General features: G+C 42.6%; 1 protein-coding gene across 1 annotated transcript in view; it reads left to right on the top strand.

Annotated features, from left to right (window-relative positions):
* Positions 1 to 24,775, top strand: part of LOC307236936 (syntaxin-binding protein 4) — a 71,103-nt gene that overhangs the window by 25,199 nt on the left and 21,129 nt on the right. Inside the window, exons 2-11 of the mRNA XM_080009531.1 lie at positions 2,192 to 2,265; positions 5,866 to 5,961; positions 8,655 to 8,724; positions 8,813 to 8,887; positions 14,741 to 14,820; positions 16,722 to 16,845; positions 17,396 to 17,537; positions 21,322 to 21,428; positions 21,688 to 21,829; positions 22,613 to 22,679. Of these exons, the coding sequence (XP_079865657.1) occupies positions 2,192 to 2,265; positions 5,866 to 5,961; positions 8,655 to 8,724; positions 8,813 to 8,887; positions 14,741 to 14,820; positions 16,722 to 16,845; positions 17,396 to 17,537; positions 21,322 to 21,428; positions 21,688 to 21,829; positions 22,613 to 22,679 (977 nt within the window). The remainder of the gene's footprint in view (positions 1 to 2,191; positions 2,266 to 5,865; positions 5,962 to 8,654; positions 8,725 to 8,812; positions 8,888 to 14,740; positions 14,821 to 16,721; positions 16,846 to 17,395; positions 17,538 to 21,321; positions 21,429 to 21,687; positions 21,830 to 22,612; positions 22,680 to 24,775) is intronic.

The following is a 24,775-nucleotide window of genomic DNA, read 5'->3' as shown; positions in this document are numbered from 1 at the left end:
CATTGTTAAGCCCCTTTCACACATGGTTCCAAGTAAATTACTGGGATAACCTTTCCGGTACGCTAGTGAGTTTCACTATTCACACAGCTACATTCAGGAAAATTTCTGTCTTGCGCCTTTTCACACATGCCATGATAATGCCCGAATAGATGGGGCAAGGGACAGTCCAGCAGAAATCACCCGGTGCGGTTCCAGTCCACACCCCCTGCGCCGGAGAGTGACAGACTGAGCAGCAGTGCACACAGCTCATGGATGTATGTGGACATAGCACACAAATAAAAATAAATATGCCTAAAAAGTAAATCCTAAAATAAATAAACAATGCCATATATATATATATATATGTGTGTGTGTGTGTGTATATATATATATATATATATATATATATATATATATATATATATATGTGTGTGTGTGTGTAAATATAAATATATAAATGAGTAATTATACGGCTGACGGATGGGGCGGAGTCAGTGGTGCGCCCGGGACCCCATGTGCGGCATAGTCGGCACATTTTAACATCCCTAGCTTGTACATGCGTTGTAAATAGCATCAATGGACTGTAAATTCTCACAGAAAAAGACCATAATACATTTTTTTTCAATGAATAGTTCAGTTGTTTGGCATTTCAAAACCTAAACACCTTTGACACAGTATGTTAAATATTAAGCAGGTTAAGTTCACAGTCATTTTGTATGAGTCTCTATCATTGTTGTCCTCCTTCAAAACCTTTCAATTTCAATTCATGGAAAGAAGATATACCCTATGGCAGTGTGCAATGCAAAGCTGAAAAAATGTTGTTGCCTGATTTGAACAGTTATGCAACACTACCTCTAGATGACCTGAGATCCCAAAGTGAAATGAAAATCAGGATTGTAGAGCTTAGCGAGTAAGCGACATGTCCAGATTTTGACTTAAAACAGATCTTTTTGGCCTTTGTTTTTGTTTACAGCGGCGGTGCTAAAGCCATCCCGAATTTAAGAAGTGGATGTAGTGGTAGTAGATGTTCCCTGTGGAGCAGCCAACGATGTGTGGCCCAGGGTGGGGTACGGGGGTGGGGAGCAGGAAGGAGTGCGCTTGGAAGATACCTTGAAAAGAAGCCCTATTCTATTATTATTTTATTATTTCAGTTATAGTTGTTATAGTAAAGCTCTTAGGATACAGTAGCTGTTCTAGTTTACCCGGCAGTGTGATAATATACTCAGGGTGAAAATGGTTCCAAAAGGTGTAGAGCAGGTACAGAATAACAGCTCTGTGTTCATAACAAAGTTTCACTCTGAAAGTAACAACTATTGGTTGTGATGAAAGGTTTTGTTATTTTCAGAGATTTTCAGAGAGTCGCTCAGTAAAACCAGTCGTTTGATTTTTTGAATCTGGGTTCATTTGATTGTTTTTTGCGGTGAGCGAGTGAGGACTTCTGGTGAGCGATGCACGAGAGTTAATTATTTTCAGTTTGTGAATTGAAGATTCACTCGCTCGCCCCCTCGTGTGGAGGAGCAGGTCTTTCGTCTGTTAATGCAACGTTTTAGCCATAGGACTGTCCCCATTTTTGAGTCAGATTTGTTCTCCTGCTAATGCGTCCACTCTAGCTGAAATATTGATACTCTACAGAGACTCGGAGGATGCTGACTCCTGTCACCAAAAATATGCTTCTTTGAATTTTTTGAGCGATCTAGGTGGAAAATTTGTCCAATAAATACGTAGTCGTTGATATAATATTCTTAAGACCTCCAGTGAACCAAAAATGTTGAGTAACAACAGCATGTAACAGCATTTAACAAATGATATGTTTCCAATACAGACAGCAGTTCTATTTACTTATGTAGTAACGGTTTAAGTCTTTCTAAGTAGAAGCTGGGTTTTGTTGGTTTGTATGCATCAACATCAACGACTTTTGTGTTTCCCGACTGAATGTGGACATCAATTTCCCATTTGAGGTCAAATAAACTGTCTTATCGTCATTATATCCATCCATACAATGATGATAACCTGGTGAATGGTGTGGAAATCCAAGATGATGTTCCAGGCCAACGTTCAATCCCTGGATACAAGCAGGTCTACGAAGAATATGAGCGTCTACAAGTGACCGTCTGCTTTGCCCTGAAAATCTCCTGTTTAGAAAAACCTACCGCATAACACGTTTAAATGTTTGTGCGCCCACGTTCCCCCATCCCCCTTTACCTCCAACCAGGACGCTCATGGGGCCGTACGGAGTCGACCGCGCCGTACACTCCATGGAATTCACCGACTGTGAAAACGGCCTGGGTAAGTTGTATGATTGTTTGAACCATAGTTAGAATCGTCGTTAGAAGGGTTTATCTTTTTTTCTTTTTACTTTTTCATTTAGTCACTGGAATTCCCAGGATTCATTCATTAATTTTCAATTCTACCGACTCGATTCATGTCAGACAAGGCTTTAATCTTTGTTTGTTTTGCGTTGTTTATTTAGATTAATTTTGACTAAAACACTCCTGCCTCAAAATGATACCGTAAAAAAAAAATCCTTTTGGCCCCTCGTTTCAATTCAAAATCAACACACTGAGCTCATCCTATCATGCATTATCCCGACAGTATCACCCTCCACTCTGGCAACCGGAAGCCTTGCATCTGAATAGCTCAGATAAACGATAATTCCTGCTTTTAAAAGAGATTTTCTGTGCGGTGAGCAGCTCAGAGTCGTAGTCCGTGGACGGGAAGTGGGTCATGTGGCAAAGCCCCAACCCCTTTAGCTCAACTAGGTTAAGAATACAGATGCTGTTGTTGTGTTTTTTACATTTTTTTTGTCATCCTCACGCAACCACTGCAACAGCATTTTCACACAATTACACCCCTTTACAAATGCGGGTTACCAGGTGGTAGTGCCCGTGTATTTTTCCTATTTTCCAACCCAGGCCTTATTAAAGTGTTTGCCATTCTCCATGTTCCCATCATTTAAAGCTGTTCAACCGTTCTGCAGCAGCTCGTAACTCTGCCTGTCTTGTAAGATTGACACGGTGCGTCTAGGTTCAAATTTTAGATTTGACTTTTTTTCAAAATTTGAAAATAGTTTTCTTTTAATTCGGAGGATCAGTAAAATAATAACCAAACGCGCGTACGTCAAAGAGAGGAGAGGGCTGGAGGGAACAGAGGACAGGAAAGACTGTGAATAGGTTGACCCTTTCAAGCCAACGTGCAGGTGAGAAGTTAAGCTGCTTAAAGTGGTGCAGCCGCACCACCTGTGAACACGCACCTGTGTGGCACTTAAACAGGACCACCATTAGGGACAGAGCAAAAAATAAAAATCCGCAGCAGATATCGGGAGAATGATTTGATTTCACAATAGCAACATTTGTCTTCGGTTATGTACTTCTGGACACGGGCGTGAGATTCCTCCTTGTTCTGTTCGGAGCAGAATTTGCTTTGTCGGAAAAAAGCCGCATATGCAGTAGCTAATTTATCTTAACACCTCCGGTCTTTCCAAAAGACTGAGGGGCTCAGTTGACCAAAACACAAATAAATATACATGAAAACTTTTTGGGGGAATCCATCAAAGTTTTATAACATATGAATATATAATATTATTTCCCCACAATTTGACGCATAAACACTAAATCGGCACATTTTGCCAGAAACACGGCAACTACCACTCGCCTCATGCGCAACATTCCCGTTGGGTGTATAATTTGACAACACACAATAGAACACACTACTTTGTGCTTAGCAGTCATCATTACCAGCTAACCCACCAACATAGCTGTGAAATGGGGGAGAAAAAAAGCTGGTTAGGTTGACGTTTGATCAGCTCGGATAAGCCAGTTTCAGAGTTCTGCTGTAATCGTTTCAGCCTAGAACGTTGCAAAGTTAGTTAGGAAAGGTAATTGGACGAACACAATAAAGGCACTTACGTATATTAGTCAGGGGTAGGTTTTGGACCTGTGCAAAATCTCATTTCAGAGAGCAGATAGAACAGAGATGCAGAAATCGAAAGAAACAGTTTCTGTCACTGGAGATTCTGCAGAAAACAAAAAACAAACCAAAGAGAAAAAAAAAACCCTGTAGGGAGCTGCGAGCAAAGCGAGGCGATTTCTCAAGTGAGGATAAAAGAGAGTCTCATGGTGTTAGAGGAGAAGAGGAACTTTGGTTGAAACATTGGTTGCAGAGAGTTGGCAGCCTTTTCCCCAGGCGCAGCACCAGCGTGAGCGCACAGGGCTGCCACGCTCACACATATGGAGAATGAAAGTACACTGTAGTGTAACTACATAATTTACTGTAGAAATACCAGAGAAAACACTGAAAAATAGAAACAAATTGGAATAACATATGGAAACACATTTCTATGGTGTTATATGGTTGATGTGGTTCATTAAATGCACAACAGAGAAAATGACATATTGTATTATTTATAAATATTATAAAAATGTAAAACTGTATATTCTACTGCATTGATGTTATAGCTAAATCATAGTTATACTATAGAAGCCTTATAATTAACAAAAATATGTTTCTACATTTGATTATGCAATCAAACATTTGTTGAAATTTTAAATCAATTACAAACACTTGACAGTAATATTGGAAGAAACATACATACTAATAGTAGCCTAAATGCATTGATATATTGCAATAGAAACAATGAACACTATAAATATACAAATAGGTTTTACATATAATTATAGCGAGGAATAAAATAAATAAAGAGTGAATATTGTCACTGTGCATACATAATATGGTAATATGAAGACAATACTATAGAGGATATATCCTATAGCAGTACAGCATTCATGAAGTTATCTATAGCTGTAGTATAGCACATTGTTTATATGGGGAAGGAAACTCAATCTAGCCAAGAAACCTATGAAATAAACACGACCAACTTATGGCCAATATTATATATATATATATATATATATATATATATATATATATATATAAATTAAACAGTTAGTTTATAGTATAGTTTAGTTATTCAGTCTTCTGTTTGATGTGATGTTTTTTAGTTTATTTGTTTTGATATATATACATACATACATACATACATACATACATATATATATATATTATTAAAGCAATAGTCAAGCAATAGTGGCCAACATTATATTTGCTTGCTTCCCTCCAAAATGTTTTGGCGTATTCTGTTACTTCGTTAATCAACACTTCTGTTTACAGCACCACTGAGTTCACTCTTTCTCAGCTGGTTCAGTTGCTTAATGTTACACAAATTCAACCAAACAAGTGCAGCGCTTAAGTCCTGCTTCACAGTACATCACAAAAAATATTCACCCAGATGAACTTGCGATTGCGTAATTAGCTGCTGCCTTGGTAAACTAGACATTCATTTTGCCAGAGTTCTAGTGAGGCCACTTCTTAACAATTACCACCAGTAAACCAGGGATGGTCGTATGCCATTTCACAAGTGTTCTGTGCAGAGGGGACTTATCCGTATAATGTAACTTTCTGTTCTCTCAGACCTCATTTAAAGCCACGTAAGAAAAATGGCTGAACACGCATGATGGTTGTACAGTAGAAGTACCTCTCAGGAATGGCTGAGACCATAATCCTCAACTGTTCAGTTGAGGGTTATGGATGGTTTAAACCGTCCTTTAGTAATTTGTGTAACTTCGGACTGTATATATTCTGTGATATAAAACCATTTTCTGCAGCTCACCTTTACTGGTAGCATCTGTGTGGTGAACTTAGCTTTTCACTTTTTATACACTCACTCCACTGACTTAAATCGCTTCATGTTCAATGATGTTGCATCACTTGATTTGATCGATCAAATCCAATAAAATAAATTCCTGTTATAAATAACCAAGTCATTAGGGTTTCATGAAATATACCATATACGTGTAGGTTGCTTATAGATTTTCCTTCTTTTCATTACAGGCATTAAAGTAATCGGTGGGGTGAAGGAGCTAACAGGAGAAGAGTTTGGAGTCTATGTCAAACGGATTTTACCTGGTGGCCTTGCTTCAAGTGACGGTAAGTGCTTTTCAAGGGGTCCTGCCCATACTGTGGCTTATTTTGCTTTGGTTCCCTCTTAAAACCCTCACCATTACACACAATACCAACAGCCGTCCATCTTTCCCTCTATCCATCTTCTTGAAGCGCTTACCAAAGTCAGGGTCACTGTAGCAGCAGACTTCCCTGTCCTTCGGCCATTTCTTCCAGCGCCTCCTGGGATATCCCTGGGTGTCTCCAGGCCAGCTGGTACCTTCACGATCAGCCAATACATTAAAACCACTGACAGGTAAAGCTCATTGATGCGCTTGAGGAGTGAAGGCTCATCTGTTTGGTCCGATCCCACAGAAGAGCTACTGTAGCACAAATTGCTGAAAAAGTTAATGTTGGCTATGATGGAAAGGTGTCAAAATACACAGTGCATCGAAGCTTGCTGCTGTGGGCTGTTTAGCCGCAGACCGGTCAGAGTGCCTACGCTGACCCCTGTCCACCACCAAAAAGCAACTACAATGGGCACATGAGGGTAAGTACTGGACCATGGAGCAATGGAAGAAGGTGGCCTGGTTTGATGAATCATGTTTTCTTTTACATCATGTGGATGGCCGGGTGCATGTGCGTCGCTTACCTGGAGAAGAGATGGCACAACTATGGCAAGAAGGCAAGTCGGCAGAGGAAGTGTGATGCTCTGGGCAATGTTCTACTGGGAAACTTTGGGTCCTGGCATTTATGTGGATGTTACTTTCACACGAACCACCTACCTAAACATTGGGGTCAGGGATGTTTTGGTAGCATGAGGGGGACCTACACAATATTTGGCAGGTGGTTTTAATGTTGTGGCTGATCAGTGTATAATCCCTCCAGTGGGCCCTCTGGGTCTGTAGGGCTCCTCAACTTATTACAGAAACTGCTTTACCCACAGCTAATGACCATAGGTGATTCCCTCTACCATCTTTCCCTCCCCCTCTCCGCTCCAGTTTCACAACGCAGTTAACTACAGAGCAACACCAACGCATGGCCCCAGTCCCAGCACAAGGAGACCTTGCACCCCTAAAGCGCGCACATATATCCCACACCTACGTGCAGGCATAAGACCACCTGCAAGTGCAGAACTGACCACAGGCACAGACCACAGGCCTGGAGCCAGGTCCCATGCCGATAGACCAACATCCCGCATGAACCGCCCGCCCACCAGGCAAGCTGGCAGGGCCCCCATGCCCACCAATGCCCCGTGCAAAGGTGAGGCCCGTCATACTGCAATTGGCTAGATGGCCCACCTGGCCACAAGCCTCCAGCGCCTACCCACATAGCCAAGTGCGCCAAGTGCACACCCTGACGTCAACGGGAGCAAGGCCGACAGCTGCCACCGCAATCCACATCCACGATGCAGCCTCCAAGGGATCCCTCCAAGGGATCCTAGAAAGCACCCAGTGGCACTCCCCGCAGCCCTGCTGGGTTGCAGCATGCCAGAATCCACCCGGCACCAGGGGCAAGCAGCCAGGATCCGAACCCAGCTGGCAGGGGCCCACCCGGTCGCCCATGGCCAACCACATCCCCACAGCAGCGCCCCACCACCCCGGAAACCCCAGTGCTAAATGTGTACTTTTGGTAAATGCAGTTTAAATTGGGGGCGCGAGTCCTTCAAGCATGTGATATCCGAATCACTTGTGCCCCTCCTGCCCCACAGACAATGGTCTGGTCGTGTGTTGGAGTAAGATTTGCGTGGGTGTGTATGTGTTCTGAGCTAATACAAGTGGCATTAAAATTGTATGACAGACATAAAGTACACCAGGCTAGGAGCGTGAGGGAGAAGATCAGATCCACCCACCAGCTATCCACATAACTCCCACCCCACCCATCCCACAAACCCTAGGCCTATTGTGTGGTGTATGTACTGAGGTTGAGTTCTGTCACTCCGTGAGATGGCAAAACACGATCAGATCAAGTTGGCCGGGCAGTGGCCACGTGGAACCCCCCCTGTACCTGGAGGCAGCCAACCCACAGCTACCAGCCACAGGCCCAGAGTGGTCTCCCATGCCCCCCCCCCCCCTCCTAAAAAACAGTTATTTGACAAAAATGTATGGTATGACAATTCAATTGATGTATTGCATCGACACATTGACTGTAAAAGTTTCTTGCCCATGAAAGAGAAGCCTTAAATATTCATGTGACCTTAACTGCAAACCATATACTCTGTAGTAGATATGGAAGAATTTATAATAATGATAATCAGGGGACATGATACTTCAAACCAAAACTTGAGTCTTCAAATAAAACTCCATATAAATTCTACCATCTTCCTCTTGTCTTGACTGTCCTAAACTGTCATGAAAGAAAAACGTTTGTACTCATGCACCATCCGGTACTCTATAAAAGAATAAAGTGACCATCTCCAATGGCATATCCTCTTCACAATATGAGCACATAGCGGGCCAATTGGCCAATTTTGTCGTTCTTCTGTTTGCATCTGCCGTTGCAGATTTTCCCATTAGAAACTGGTAGTGGTCTGTTCCAGTAAAACTAGCTCACGTTGGGGGGGGGGGGTGGAGAGGGCTGGGAATAGGACTGGTTGATATCTGTTGATGACATGTTTTCGCATAAAATATTGTAGGCGAAGCTTGCATATGTTCTGAATCTGCCAGATTGTGACATCAAAATTTATATACAGTACATCCAAATCCACCCCCATACTTTACAACCCTTTTGTCCTCGTGCAGGAAACCTTCAGCCTGGAGACCAGATCTTGGAGGTTAACGGAGACAGTCTACTAGGTGTCACAAGTGAAAGGTAGACTTTCACTTTCACTTTCAACGACTCTGAATGTACACAGTATATGTGTGTGTGAGTGCATTTATATTTGTCTCTGGTTTTACAGAGCTGTGGACATCCTGAGGGCAGCCTCCGCAACCAATCACATGCGCCTTCTGATAGCCAGAGATGAGGAAGCAAAGTAAGTTCATTAAAATGGGTGTGAACCATTTTTTATATCAGTTAATATTGATTGATAGTGTCGTGGCATTATTTGATAGGTCACACATTTGGTGTAGAGCTGGTATCTCACTATGTAACCCTAGCCCTCTTGTAAAATGTATAAATTACAACTACATTGATAAATATTCCCTCACAGCAAATTACATAGGCCTAGTCAAAGAAATAACCAGCATTCTGAAAGCTTGTTATAAGATTGCTCCAATTTACCGGGGCTGTAACACAACGCCTCTGTCGTGTATTTATCTTGTGATAACACAAGAGCACCCCATTTCTTTTTAAAGGCTTAACTGAGAATACAGGGATCCTTGTTTGAAGTCCCTTGAAAGTGATCCTCATGAACAGAAATGCCTGGGTAACGAACCTTTCTGGCGCGAGCGTGGCTGCCAGTGGAAAAGCAGGTCAACCCATCTGTCAGCCTTGTGGCCCTCATGTGGATGGGTCTGTCCCTCTGAGTCCATTTCAAGCAGCGTGGCTTTGACGTGTGAACTGGCAGAGGTAACAGTGGGATGGCGCGCAGCTCTCAAAAGAGCCAGGGCTGCGTTCCGTGCGGCCTCTCTGTTTTCCTTCTCAGGAAATTGCTCTATGGGAGATGAATCGTTAAGCATCGAGTGTTCAACAGGCCGTCTGAAACAAGACTGTACCGCGCGCATATCGGTTACGATGTTACCACACATTTCCGCGTGGATTGCGGCATCCATCTTTTCGATAATCTCTTTCATTTGTGATAGATTTAAAATTCTGGGATTCTGGGATAAGCATCGCCATAACTTGCCTCAACTACTCCCATGTCTCTGTTTTTCTCTGTATATAGAGCAGCGTATTTGTACTAGTGAAGGGGGGGGGAATTAGCCCCAGGACAGTGCTCCTGATAAGACGAGAGAGAGAGAGACAGAGAGAGAGAGAGAGAGAGAGAGAGAGAGAGAGAGAGAGAGAGAGAGAGCGAGAGAGAGAGTGTGCGTGTGCGTGTGTGTGTGTATGTGTGCATGTGCGTGAGTGTGCGTGTGTGCGTATGGGTGTGTGTGCGTGTGTGTGTACGTGTGCGTGTGTATGTCAAGGCATTAATCTGGGCTCTGTGCTTTAACTACCATGCAGACCAGAGCAGCAGAAATACAGAAGGGGGATTAAAGGTGGGAGGAAGGGGGATATGCTTCTCTATTTTTCAGTGTCTGTCTTTCTGTATGGATATAACCCCCCCTCTCTGACTCACTCTCTCTCTCTGTCTGTCTCTGTGGCTCTGTCACTCCTATTCCTGTCTCATTCTCTGACAGAGATGAGTAAAAAAAGAAAGAATGGCTTTTGGGAATTGTTCAGGCCACGTTACCTAATGGATATAAATAGTTAAGTAGGGATTTTGACATAGAAGGTCAACACTACATGTCCAAAAGTATGTAAACACTATTCTTACTGGAGAATTTGGCTATTTTAGGAACACTTAACCATAGAGGACAAGTGTATAACATAAGCACACAGTCATACAATCTCCATAGACAGGTATTGCTTGCTTGAATGAGGTGTGCTGAAAAGCTCAGTGAGCTTTAACATAGGATGCCCTCTCTCCAACAAGTCAGCTCATCAAATTCTGCTATAGTGAAGTGGAAATTTCCAGAAGCCACAATAGTAAGCCACACATAACAGAACCAAAGGAATTCAAGTCACTTTGGACGGATGCTGACGAGAGCGCTACATGCCTGAGTGCATTGTGCCCACTGTTTGGTGGAGGAAGAATAATCTTCTGTGGCTGTTCTTGAATGGTTGGGCCCTTCCAATGATGTTCTTGCCGATTCTGTGCTTCACAATTTGTGACAACAGTTTGGAGAATACCTTTTCCTCAGAGGTCCTTACAGAAATTGTCTGTGGAGATCGGTGTGGAAAAACTTGACGGCTTGACTACTTGACTGGTCAGGTTTGCACAGAGGAAGCCTGACCAGGCAAGTAGTCAAGCAGTCAAGCCCATCAACCCACATCCATTACCTTTGGAATAAAGAGGAACACTGACTACAAGCTGGGCTTAATCGCCCAACATCTGTGCCTCAAATTCACATACAGTATGCTCTTGTGACCGAATAGAGGCATATCCCTTCAGGAACGTTTCAACATTTAGTGGAAAGCATTCCTTGAAGATTGGAGGTTGAGAAACATAGCAGCAAAGAGGGAACCAACGAAATATCAATGATTTGAGAATATGTTTGATAGATGAAATGTGTCAGACAGTGCAGGTGTCACAGCGCTCAGGAACTCCCCCTGGAGAGACACAGGAGGAGCCAGGCCTGGAGTCACTCCACAGTGCCCGGAACGTCCAGGTGACGCAATCCCCAAACCCACGCAGAGCAGCAGAACATAGAAAGGGCAAGTGGCCCCAAGTTAACAAGGAGAAGGAGTGGCTCCAGTTCTACGAAGACAGAGATTCCATCTTGGAAGCAAGGGTGAAGCTGATAGACGCCTCCAGACAATGACCACCATCATCGCCAGCCCAGCAGCTTAGAGATTTGGGCTGGAGAAGAAGAGAGCAGCAAAATTCCCCTACACCATGAACCACAGAGCAAGTATGATCCACCAGATAAGGCAGGAGCTGAAGAGCTTGAGGTGGCGGTTCAAGGAGGCGAGGTAGGAGGAGAGTGGACCTCTCACAGAGCTGCGCAGCATCCTCCGCAAGAAGCTCAGGACCTTGAGGAGGGCCGAGTGGCATAGAAGGTGGAGGAAGGAGGAGGCCAGGATGCGAACTGCCTTTCTTGCGAACCCATTTGGGTTTACAAAACAGCTGCTAGAGCAGAAGCGCAGCAGCCAGCTCACCAGCTCCAAAGCTGAGATCGACCGCCACCTCACAGACACCTTCAGTGATGAATCCAGGGAGCAAGATCTGGGCCACTGTAAGTCCTTGATTAATCCACCTGCACCAACTCTGGACTTTCTGGGAAGGAGCCCGGCAGGAAGGTGGTGCAGGAGGTGGTCAAGAATGCAAGAGCAAGCTCAGCCCCAGGACTGAGCGCGGTACCTTTCAAGGTATACAAGAACTGCATAAGGTTACTCCACAGGCTCCGGAGATTCCTGAAGGTGATCTGGAGGAGGGGCATGGTAGCTCATTATTGGAGGTATACGGAAGGGGTGTGGATTCCAAAGGAGGTACAGTTTAAGAACATTGATCAGTTCAGAACCATCTTGCTGCTCAGTTTTGAGCGAAAGATATTTTTCAGCATTGTGCCAGGGGCATGAGAAACTACCTCCTGAGGAACTCCTACATGGATACCTTGGTTCAGAAAGGAGGGATCCCGAAGGTACTGGGGTATCTGGAGCACAAATGGGACCTGGTTGTGTTGTGGTCGGACTTACCGCCTTCGGATCCTTTTCCTGCAAGCTGGTCAAAGAGGCACTGTACCGGCAACACATCCCAGGCAAGTTCAGGGACCTAATTTTGGACTACAGTGGTACCTCGACTTACGACTGTAATTCGTTCTATAAGAATGGTCGTATGTTAAAACAGTCGTATGTCGAAGCAATCTTTCCCGTATAAATTATAAAATCATGAAGGGTGAAAATAAACAAAATACACAGCACAAACACAGTAAATATGAAAAAAATATTGATAAGCCACGAACTACGTGTACACACGATGTAGGTCGCCCGCTGACTGACTGCTGACTGGCCGCCGACGCGCCAACTGCAAATTTCCACAGTTGTATCTTGGAGCAGTCGGTCGCAAGTCGATACAATTTTCGCGACTATCGCTACTCGTATCTTGGATTATTCGTAAGTAGATGCAGTCGTAAGTCGAGGTACCACTGTACTAAAATAGCTTCAACCTCAAAGTCCTGAAGGCCATACTGGACTCCATCTGCAGTGTGATTAGCCACTATAAGCGCCTCTGCCCAGTGAAGAAGACCATCGCTTTCATCAGGGCTGGGGGGAAACCAACATCAGCTGCCAGGACAAACTGCTCTGTCCTGCAAACAAGACTAGGAGCTGAAAGTTTACCTGGGTAAATTACTGAAGTTCCCAGAAACTGTTGCGACAACGCTAAGGCCAGACATGGTGCTGATCTCGGAAGCCTCCAAACAGGTCATTCTGTGTCTTGGAACTCATTGTTCCCTGGGAGTGCCACATTGAGGATATCAAGAGGAAGAGGGCAGAGTACGCTGAGCTAGTGGAAGAATGCCGAGCAACAGGTGGCGAGCGATCTGCAAGCACATTGAGCTGGGATGCAGAAGGTTCAAAGGCCAGTCCTCTGCAGGGCCCACAACATGCTGGACATCACAGGGGCCAGTAGGCAAAGGGCCATCAAGTTGGCCACCGAGGCATCAGAAATTGCTTCAAGGTAGCTCTGGTTCTGGAGAGGAAAGCCATGAGAGGGCTAGTACTACCTGGACACAAGCCAGGGCTTGATCAACCCCGGCTGGGTTGCCTGGGTAAGAGTGTCTGACTGTTGAAATACCCGAAACACCCATTGACCCCAGGTAACATCACTGACGATGTGTCCAGGTGCATCACAAGATGATGTATGTCACAAGACAAGTCCACATTATTTTGGCCTTGTAATCTACACTCCGTTTTGCTTTGTACTTACAGTCAAATAATACGGAACATGCAAGGTCAAGAATGCAGACAGAGAGACAGAGAGAGAGGGTATTGTGAAGGGTCAATTTGGGTCGAGAACATCCTCTTCTGGAGATATCCAGGACAGGAATATATGTACCACTTGCAATCATGGGAGGAAAGCAGCAAAGACACTAATGACCCATATCTACACTGAGGTCGTGTACGGAGAGTGAGGTGTCACAGAGCACTGGAGAAACTACAACAACATAATTATAACAAAAATAAAAGTGAAAGCCCTTTTTTTTTTACTTTAAACAGAAATTTGCTTGCGTATCAATAAAAGTTGTTTTCCGAAGTAACAATTTGAGCGAGTAGGAAAGTATAACTTGTTCGCCGAGGTGTCATCCCTGATCAGGGAGAGCTTGGGTGTTGGGTTGAGTTTTCTTTCCCAGTGATCCATGATCCGCACCCTCAGTCGGAGGAGAACTTCCGATCAAGAGCTACTTAGCAGTCATCTTCAAAATGGTGGTCAAAATCAAGAAAATATTCAGAGGCATTAATGTGAACGGATCTCACTTCTTGCTAACAAACAGATGGAAGAATTCTTCAATACACATTGGGCACAAATACTCAAAACTCTCTACCCAATCAACGCAGGGGAATAGCTAGTAGCTAGCTTTCAAGACAGCCATGAATTGAAAGGTTTTCTTACATTTAGACTGTCAGGGTAATGGTTTGAAAATATACAACTACAGATTTTTATTAGAAGTTATCAGTGCAAAAAAAATATGTTGCTTGATACTTGATACTACATCAAATACAAGAACATTAAGGAAGGTGTCCAAAGCCCAAAGGGTAATGTCAGTTAAGTATCAGTGGAGTTCTATGGTCTACAGACATACGTTATTAAGAAATCAGACAGATGTAGAGCTTTGGCCTTTGGCCTTCACCTACAATTAAATCATTCCCAAATTGACATTAGGTCCTAAATACTGCCACCATTATGTTGGCATTGTTTGACTGAAACGACAGTGACAATTTTACCTTTGGTAAAAATGACCACAAAATAGCAGTGACAAAATGAAAACAGTGAATTTTCAGATGACTGTGAATTTTAAAATAATCACTTGCTTACTTAAAAAAGAAAGTACTACAAACAGTATATATACATAAGACAGGACATTCAACACTGCTGTTAATGCGTTTCTTATAGACTCCTACTCCTAGATAGCCAATGTCGCTGTAATGTTGGTAATTTTTTTCTTTTGACTGCCATAAACAGGAGAGAATTCGCAGAGCTACTGGACAAGTATGGGTCCAACGGCAGCACCGGATCAACTCGGAACTCTCCAATTCAACAAGGTCGGAATCCCCCTGCCCCCCCGCCTTTGCATATCATCATTATCGTACGGTCCCATACTCCCGCTTTAGCTAATTGCTCCCGACTCCTCTCTTCAGCTCCAGCACACTACCTTTCTCTAACAGCACAACTTAACGTCATTTCAATGTTCATGTGAGTGGATATTTTGAGATTTCACCTCACAACTTTCTCCTACAGATCGAGAAAACGACTACACTACTCTGACAACATGTCTGTGCGGAGCCATATGGGCCCAAAAACAAAAAACATCCAACAGAACTATTTGTGCTTTGTAACGTGCTGCGCCTTTGGCCGTTGATGAAGCGAGTTGGCCTTTAAAGTACTGTAGGTTGGGTGCAGTTGCCCATCCCTTAATGGCCGACATCTGTTTTAAATTAGGTGTGACAGAGCCAGCTGCATAGAATGCCCGAAACGCTCAGATTTGCACACGTTACATATTCGTTCATGTTTCACCGTCTAAACAGAGGATCGCTTGGGAAATTGTCATATCTCATCTGCAGGGAGTTGTTTTGGTTTGAACAGAAGTTATCAGTTAGCTGAGGAAATTAAACTTCTTATCGGAATCCAACTCTACACAGCAGCAGAGATGCTGGCATTTATTACCTCCGTGCAGTTAAGTATCTAAGATGAAAATAGAGGTCCAGGGTAGAACTTGGGTTTCCAGGCGGAAAGTTTAGCCAGTGGATGGAAGTTGTGTTCACTGCTCGTAGCCAGTCAAGCTCAAAAGCACAATCAGTTCAAGTTCAAGTTCAAGTTAAACTGAACAATTGCCCAGTGTCACTGATTGTTCTTTTGCCGCTCACCAACATGTCCAAACATGGCAGCCAAATCGCTTCTTAGCCTTTGTAGCAGAGGAGCTTGCAACATTTGAAGGGATGCTATAGGATAATTTATTTTAGTTAATTCAATGGACCATTGCTTTGCACTCCTTTGTTTAGACACCAGTTTATGTTTTTGTTTAATTACCGTTGTACAGTGGTACCTCGACTTACGACTGCATCTACTTACGACTAATCCAAGATACGAGTAGCGATAGTCGCAAAAATTTGTATCGACTTGCGACCGACTGCTCCAAGATACAACCGTGGAAATTTGCAGTTGGTGTGTCGGCGGCCAGTCAGCAGTCAGTCAGCAGTCAGTCAGCAGTCGGTCAGCGGGCGACCTACATCGTGTGTGCACGAAGTTCGTGGCTTATCGATATTTTTTTCATATTCACTGTGTTTGTGCTGTGTATTTTGTTTATTTTCACCCTTCATGATTTCATAATTTATATGGGAAAAATAGCTTCCACATACGACTGTTTTAACATACGACCGTTATTATAGAACAAATTACAGTCGTAAGTCGAGGTACCACTGTATAAACTGTCGTATAACCTCATTTACAATACTGCACAGTGTTGTTCAGTATACAGTATATGAGCTAGCTGCCACCCCACACCACTATGGGGGTATGTGGTCCTAGATTTCTGCAATCACCAACCATCGGATAACTCATAAGAAACATTAACTATTTAATATGGTTATTATTAGATAAATGACAAAAATCTCAGAAACACAAAGAAGAATCCACTGGGTGGTTCTTTAGTTGATAACGGTTCTGCCTGAAGCAATCGCAGCATTCATTATTTGATGTTACAATACAATGAATGCCTGAACAGTGTTTTTGGACTTTCCAATTCAAATCAGTTGAGTATGTACCTTAATTGGTAAAATGGAAGCGATGTAAAGTGGATGGAAATTCAGATGAAGTAGGTCTAATGCTTAAAAATGTCAGCTGATCTATATATATATATATATATATATATATATATATATATATATATATATATATATATAATATATTTTTAAATGTAATTATTAACATTTTTTTTACTGAAAAGGAAGCCGATATCTGGACAGCACATCATCCGGCTCTTCATCTCGCTCCCAGAGTCCTTTGCTGCTGAGCCCTGCAGGATCCCAGAGTGCCTATGGCAACAGTGGGACTCTGATGCGTTCGCTTAGGTAGGAAAAGCGCATGCATGTTGTGATGTTGTGCATGTAAACACACACACAAGCGCGCACACGCACGCACACACACACACACACACACACACACACACAATCTGTTGCAGCCACATGCTTGACTTATTATTTTCTTCAATTGTTGTATTCCAAAAACACATCGAACCTCAATCTTGAAACACATGTATGCACATTAATGTAGGTTTACAGTGAGAAAATTTCTATGAAAGAGGCATTTATTTGCTATTATTTTGGAAAATGTGTGCTTTGCTGTGGTCAAAACTTATCCACATGCATTTAGAAACGAGGCAAGCTTCTTCTTGGAAGGTTTTATTTTTTATGAAGAATGAATTACAGTAATTCCAGACCTCAAATTTAACACCAAGACCACACTTCAGTACATTTGTAGACATAATAAGCTCCTGATTATAACCATATTTAAAAGGACAGGTTCACCATTTGTCAAGCCCATCATTTATGACTTAGCCCAAAAACCTTTGCTGAACGCTTCACTACTGAGAAATGTGCCAATCTTCGTTTACCTTTCCAGTCATCCGGGTGAAGGAGTAATCCAGCTGATTTCCGTGGCTCGATCCTGCAGCCTCGGCATCACCATCGGCGGGGGCTCCAATCGTCCGGATGGCCCTGCAGTCTTCATCCAGGAGGTGCTCTCCGGAGGAGACTGCCACCGGGTGAGGAACAAAACAGATGAAAGGGAGGAATGAATCTGCGGGAAATAAATGACTGTGTGGGAAAATCGATACCAAACCTAACATACTGGTTAACAACGGTGCAGGAAGAACGCCTATAGTGATCAAAGTATGGGGGGGGGCAAGGGTTGATAATGTATGATTGAAAATACAGCTTCATGTTCTAAATTACATGTTTGTGACATGTAATTGCCACATATGTGTGTGTGTTATTGATCCCGGAAGTAAATATGTGCTGCATGTCCAAAGCTACCGTGATGACACTGATGCAAAAGTAAAAAAATATATATATATATTGTGATTATGAAATACAAATTTCTAAAATCATATTCCATGAAAATGAGCTGAACCCCCCTGTTCTGGAGCCGGTGCTGGTTAATCAAAAATGTGACCCACCGCATACTTTAGGGTCATTTGGCTGCTTTCGACTTTTTTTTTCCCCCGCATCATCTGAAAGTGGAGAATCAGAGCTTCCAAACAGGGTGTCACTTGTGCAAATCAAGCAAATATTTTTAAAGCTATGACTTGTTAATGACAAGGGTGTGGCAAACTGTGATTCTGAGATATCACCTTGAAAGTTTCGCTGAGACTGGGCTTGATTTACCTAGCTCCCAGAATGCAAATGGGGTTGCCAAAGCCACATGTCTACTTAACATACTGCGGAATGGGCCAATCACTGCTTTTGTTCTTGTGTTTTGAGGGAACGTTAAACGTATTTTTGTTTTGAAAAAAGCTTTTATTTAACAGTAAGAATATACATGTTTTATAAAAGTGGAATTTATTTTCCGGTAGTTCTTGAAAATATTCCATTTCATCGTCACATTTGGGTTGAAATCCGCTGTTTGAAATGTTCTCCAAGTCCGGAGTAATATCAGCGTAAAGACAGCGTCGCTGTCGGAGAACTGACTATCATCGCGGAAAATGAAGTCTGCTTAAACTGACTTGGATCTATCACACTGGTCAGATTAAGGTCTGCAAAATGATTTAAATCTTCCTACACCTGCTTCTAATAATCAACCGGAGTTTTCACAGACAAGTCAAACTGGAGCCTCGTCTTGTTTACGGAAGTGACGGTGATGTCTACAATTCAGTAGAACACAATTTCAACTATCAACCCTCCACAACGTTGTCTCCGTGTGTATATAAAACACGTAATATTTAAAGGTTGAATTCTATCAAAACGGTTTCACATTGTAACTTCACATCACATGGAATATGGATGAATGATCTTCACCTGGACAATCGTTTTAAAGGAAACCGTCCATCTGCGTCGTTCAGCGTTGTTTAGCATCCCGGTAAATTTCCCCATGTAATCTAACGGGAATATTTAACTCGACAGTTTAACATTTTTCGACTATTTATGAATCAAACTCGGTTTTGAAAATATGTTGAGAGATAAAAAAAACCACAAAGGAACACGAATCTGGAAAAATTGAATTTTCTTTCAAGAAAGGTTTTTTCAACTTATTTGGCTGCTCCTGGCAATTTTAGAAATGTGCGAGACAGCGGGTTTTGCTGTGGTGGGTCACAAATAGCGTTCCCCCTACCCCACCCCTTTCCTGGTTCATCACTGGGCAAAAGAATAGTTTAAGTTATACTTAGAGATTCAAGTGTTATCGGATGTTCAGAACTTTGCTTCTGACAAAGTTTAATGAATAGTTAAATGTCATACAGTGAGTAAATAACACAGGATATCAATATGTTTGGATTTATGGTGGCATTTTAAATAACCCGTTTGGGTTAATGAAGGAGGAAGATTTCACTTATATTAACCTTGCGTTTGGCTCAAAGGGAACATTTCCTGCACTTCTTAGCCTCGACTTAATTTCATTTTCTTTTCACCGAACTCCACTGGAACCACTGACGCTATATCAAACAGAAGGCCTCTGCCCGACACTGAGAGTAGAACTGTAACTACAAATCACTGATTAGGCATTTCAGTGATACAGAATCCGCAGTAAGCCCGAACTACACCCGAGACTATCTGCGTGCTGTCAAGTGAAAGCTGCATCGGTGCGTCGTTGTCATAAAAAGTCAGCTCACTACAGCTCACTACATACACTAAATCCTGAGTATTGTGCAGCATGAACGCTGATGCCGCGTCACTCTCTTGATCATGGACCAAACCGACTTAATCTTTCTGAATTTCTCATCATGTCTTTACATATGTTTGGATATGGAGGGGGTTAAGGCTTTTATGTTGGGTAAGCCCATATTATAACAGCACATACAGTATTATACACATGAACCCTGTTCGTCTGAAAGCCCCGCAGGAAGGAGGCATCCAGGAGGCCGGCATGCTCGGGTGACTGGAACACAAATGAATACATAAAAAACGTTCACCCAACCGTTTAAGTCATACCTGGATCCGTAATGTTTAGGTTATGTTTATTCACATCACAGGATAATCCCTAATGAATACCATCAAACTTGTCAGTAACGAACATCGGAACATCCTATGAATACTGTGACTCAACTGTAACCTGGGTGCGTGTGTCATAAAGATTTCAAACTGTACACAGCAATAAATTATACACATTTTTTTTGTGCTGCCATTGCCGATGCAGCGGGTTGGAACATGTCAAACTATCTGGTTTGGTTGATTGCCAAGTGTGGTTGAGATATTATGTTTGTGTGTGTGTCTGTTTGTGAGAATAGCTTAGAAAAGTTTATGGTATGGATATTAAGCTTTTTGCAGAGCTCTGCATTAAACAAGAGCGTGGCCCATGAAATGAACACAGATACTCCTCACTTAACGACCTACCTGTTTAACGACCGTTCGGACTTTCGACCAGCTCTCTGACCAGTCTGTATTGTAAGCTGCATACAATACCATGGTGTGCGAGCTCCGCGCGCCATCTCAGCGTCAAGCATCTCATCTCGGATCACCCTTTATATACTATATACTTTATATATACAGTACTATATAGTCTCAGTCCTCAGTTCTCAGTCTTGTTCCCACAGTCTGTCAGTATTCACTACACTAGTGTTCAGAATGGCCACGCCCCCTTACCGTGAAATAACACGGGTCCTCGCTTATCGACCAATTCACTTAACGACCTGGTCCTAGGAACGGAACTCGGTCGTTATGTGAGTAGTACCTGTACAGTAAACTTTATCAGAAACTAACATCTGAATATTTATGAATTACAGCTACTTCCACCTGTAAGTGGGACTTACATTGTAGCAGGGGTGCATACAACTCCTGCAACAGGGATTCCAGAAGGTTTTCAATAGCATTTGACATAATCGACATGGTCGTCTAGTCATGTGGAATAACACTACAAGAATTTTCAAATGTCAACAGATGTTGAAAACTCCGCACATAAAGACATATCATGATCAATTTAGCAGTTTTGTTCCGATACTGTAGTGTTTGGGGAGCCGAAAGAGCACACCACACACTAACAGATTATATTCACCAACAGCTAGCGTCCTAATCTTGTGTAGCCACATGACATTTGAAACGATGGTGTGGGTACAAGAGATTACCAGAGTCCTGACTCTCAATAGCAGATAGAGGGACGTCAAAAACACTCGTAACATTCCTCACACCACAGGAAAATCTGGCAAGATAATCTTTAGAACCATAAAAAAAATATATCGGGACTTTGCTCATGATTGTCGAAGGGGGGAATCGGGCCAAAATTCGGCTTGATTATCTTGTAGTGTGTACCCCGCTTAAATGTGGATCGGATTAAACAGGTTTCTGAGGAAAAATGTTTGTGCTTCATTTTGTTCTTAACTGTGTTGCTCGGCTGCGTAGGACAGCCGTTTGAGACCTGGGGACCAGCTCATCGCCATCAACAAGGAGTCATTGATTGGCATGACCCACGAAGAGGCCAAAATCATGCTCAACAAAGTCAAGATCAGGTGAGGAAGCGCATCTTACACATACACACCTTGTCAAAAAGAACATTTGAGAAGGTGACGACCTTCTCAAATGTTCTTAAGTAAGTCGTAAGTTTCCAATCTCAGTCCACTATCTTTCAGGGTTCAGTTTTGAGAAGTATTAGCAATCAGCAAATATAAGCAAAGTAGCAAATTGCTATGTCTATTGCCATGTTCTGTGTCCTGTCTTCGTCATACTCCATCTTGTGTGTATCTGTGTGCGTGTGTGTTTTCTTTCTAGCCAAGAAAGTGTGGTGGAGATAGCCTTTATCCCAGGTAAAGGACCCTTTCCCAGCAGCACATCTCTCCACAATGGGGTTCAGCGGGTGGCGGGCGGTAGCTCAAGCTCCGGACGTCTAAAACTGCACAACAGATCGCCTGAGGTGAGCTCGTATTTGACTTAAAAAAAAAAAATTCTAAATATTTTTTCCCTGTGAGAACTACGGAAGCTACAAAACAAAGCCTCAAAACATACCGAAGCCTCTGAGATACTGGATTGTAGTGGTGGCCGTGTTGATTTATTTCAGGGACACATCTTTTGATTCGGTCACCAATTCGTAAACAATTCCGGTGAGTTTCACATTTGCGAATTAAAATACGACAGATAATGAACGTCAAACTCAGAGGAATGTTTTATCCCCTGAATAAAATGAAAATTTCCCCCTCAAACAGAAAAGGGGGGGGGGTCAGTAATTGAAAATTACATACTAAAAATTCAAACCATTATGTAGACGACCAGACATACAAACAAAGAAGCAAAGAAGATTCTCTTTGTGTGAACAAAGTGAACATAGCACCCAGTCAAACAAAAGTTTGCTACTGACTTGCTTAGTAGCCTTTTTGTCAAAATGCCATAGTCAGTCACAAACAGGCGGAACGAATGTGAAGAAATAGTTTTATTCCACAGCAAACTTTTTAAAAATCTGTTATTTGTCTGAATTGGACAGTTGTGAATGTAGAATAAATGACAAATGAGAAACTTCCCACTCTGCTGCAGCCTCACTGTGCTTAAATGCCGTTCTTTTTTTCTCAGTAGTAAAGTCTGCTATGAACACTTCAAAATGACAGCAAACACGATTCTAATGAGGCCTGGGTTGTAAAAAAAATAGTGAACCTATCCTTTAAATATCTCTCATCATCCCCACTGTGCTCCCCGGTGCCTGAAGACGCATACGGAGGAACTGGCCCCTGTGTCGTCCCCTGACATCTGTCCTCCAGATATCCACATTTCAGGTAAGAGGCAGCTCTTCAACTCCACGCCTTCTCAACCCTAACCCCAACCCTCTAATGCAGACAATAGATTTTTCATGAAGGTACTGAACGAGGTAAATAACCTAATTAAACCTTTAGAATAATAAGTAGATAATGAGTGTCTTTAATTTGGTAAAATAATGATATGGTCTATTTTCAAGTGTGTATTGAAAACTTGATATCACCTCATTCATTCATTACTGCAAGAGCTGTAGTTTGAGTAATTTCCTCCTTTACTCAATCCACTGTCCCGATCAAAGGCGGAACCGGACAGTCCCTTGAAGAACCCCTTAAAGTTGGCTTTAAAATGTTTGTTTCATACAAATAGGAAACTAACGAAAATAAATAAATTCAAAATAAAAACACAGGGAACTGACGCAGTGCAGGAGAAGGGGAAAAACAAACCTCCAATTCTCTGAGTTAAGTTTACCTTTTTCATTTTCCATACAAGTAAGACACAAAGGAAATCTTTCTCTAAATCCCTGTTCAGCCTGAACCCTGCTCTGCATCTCAACGTGTTGTTCAGAGCTTCCGCTGATTATGACATCGTAACGTTGTAGACGGTGGAAGAAGCCACACGGTTGTTATTACACATTGAGGTTCATTGTTACCTTCCAGGCTCCTGTTTTGCCAATAACTTACGCTGTTGAACTACAAACATCTCTCTCTCTCTCGCTCTCGCTCTGCAATACTCCAACGCATCCAGAGATATTAAAATATTATTTACCAAATCATTCCATATTAAAATTTATTGTCGCTGAACCGTATTGAAGCACATGTATCTAGATACGTATCGGATCGTCTTATACAACAAGGGAAAGATGCACACCCCACACACACATGTATATACATGTGTATATATATATAAAGAGAGAGAGAAAGCGAGGGAGAGAGAAAGAGAGAGATGCACCCCCCCCACACACACATACATATATATATATATACATATATATATATATATATATATATATATATATATATATATATATAATAAAAATATCTGTGGTGTGGGGATGGTGTGGTTTGAGCAGCCACACCTGACCTGGGTCTAGATAATTGGGGGGTCAGGGTGGCTGCATACCTGTTGCTGCAACAGGTATAACCTCCATCCCCACACACACTCAGGAGAGGAGCCTTTGTCATGACACGTGTCCATCTACTCCGGGGCTTGTTCTATCAAGCCCCCTCTCTACAATAAACAGTGTTTTCCCAACGCCATCGTCTCTGTCTCTGTGCCGGAGGGCCCTGAAACTGCCACAATATAATTTTATTTCAATGGCAACGTCCTGTCGTGAAGAATAACGTGGAGATCTTTCTGTTGCGATCATTGACAGGAAGGTTAGTGTGTACATTTCACAATACCACTTTCTTATAAGACACATGGTATGTTGAAGACTCAGTTTTGGTTTTTGACCGTCACCAATATAATTGGTTGAGCACTCTTCGCCAAACCCCCCGCATTGGGGATTTCACAAAATTCTACAGAACATTTAATACCCACTTTCATTTCATGGGAATATACTGCACAGAAGATCCTGCTTGGTGTGCGAGGGATTAAAATCCCTCACAGAGCTCAAATTCTTTACAAATATGCTACTTTGAATAGATGACATCCCCATGTGAAGCAATGCTGACACGATCTTGGTGTGTGTGTGTGTGTGTGTGTGTGTGTGTGTGTGTGTGTGTGTGTGTGTGTGTGTGTGTGTGTGTGTGTGTGTGTGTGTGTGTGTGTGTGTGTGTATGTGTGTGTGGGAGGGGTGTGGGAAGGGTGTGTGTGTGTGTGTGTGTGTATGACTGGCAACAATATTTGTGGAGGCACAGTTACAGCATTGGGCTGAAAGGAAGATAAAGCAAGGAATAGCATGGTTCGACCTCTACAGTACTTCCATTATTGTCGCAGCCTCGCAGGTTATTTGTTGTAGTTATTCATCAGGAAATGTGAAACAATTGCGACGAACAGTTCCTCCATGCAAACGACGCTTAGAAGCCCACTGCCGACTGAGGAGCTTCTTGACTTTCAGGCTTTCAGAGGAAAGTTTCAAGTTCCCTTGTAGAGTGGTTTCATTAGAGGTGGTCGG

The sequence above is a fragment of the Zeus faber genome (assembly GCF_960531495.2).
Source record: "Zeus faber genome assembly, chromosome: 11".
NCBI classification, from domain to species: domain Eukaryota; kingdom Metazoa; phylum Chordata; class Actinopteri; order Zeiformes; family Zeidae; genus Zeus; species Zeus faber.
The sequence above is the reverse complement of the archived record's forward strand: the minus strand, read 5'-3'. Positions and strand labels throughout refer to the sequence as shown.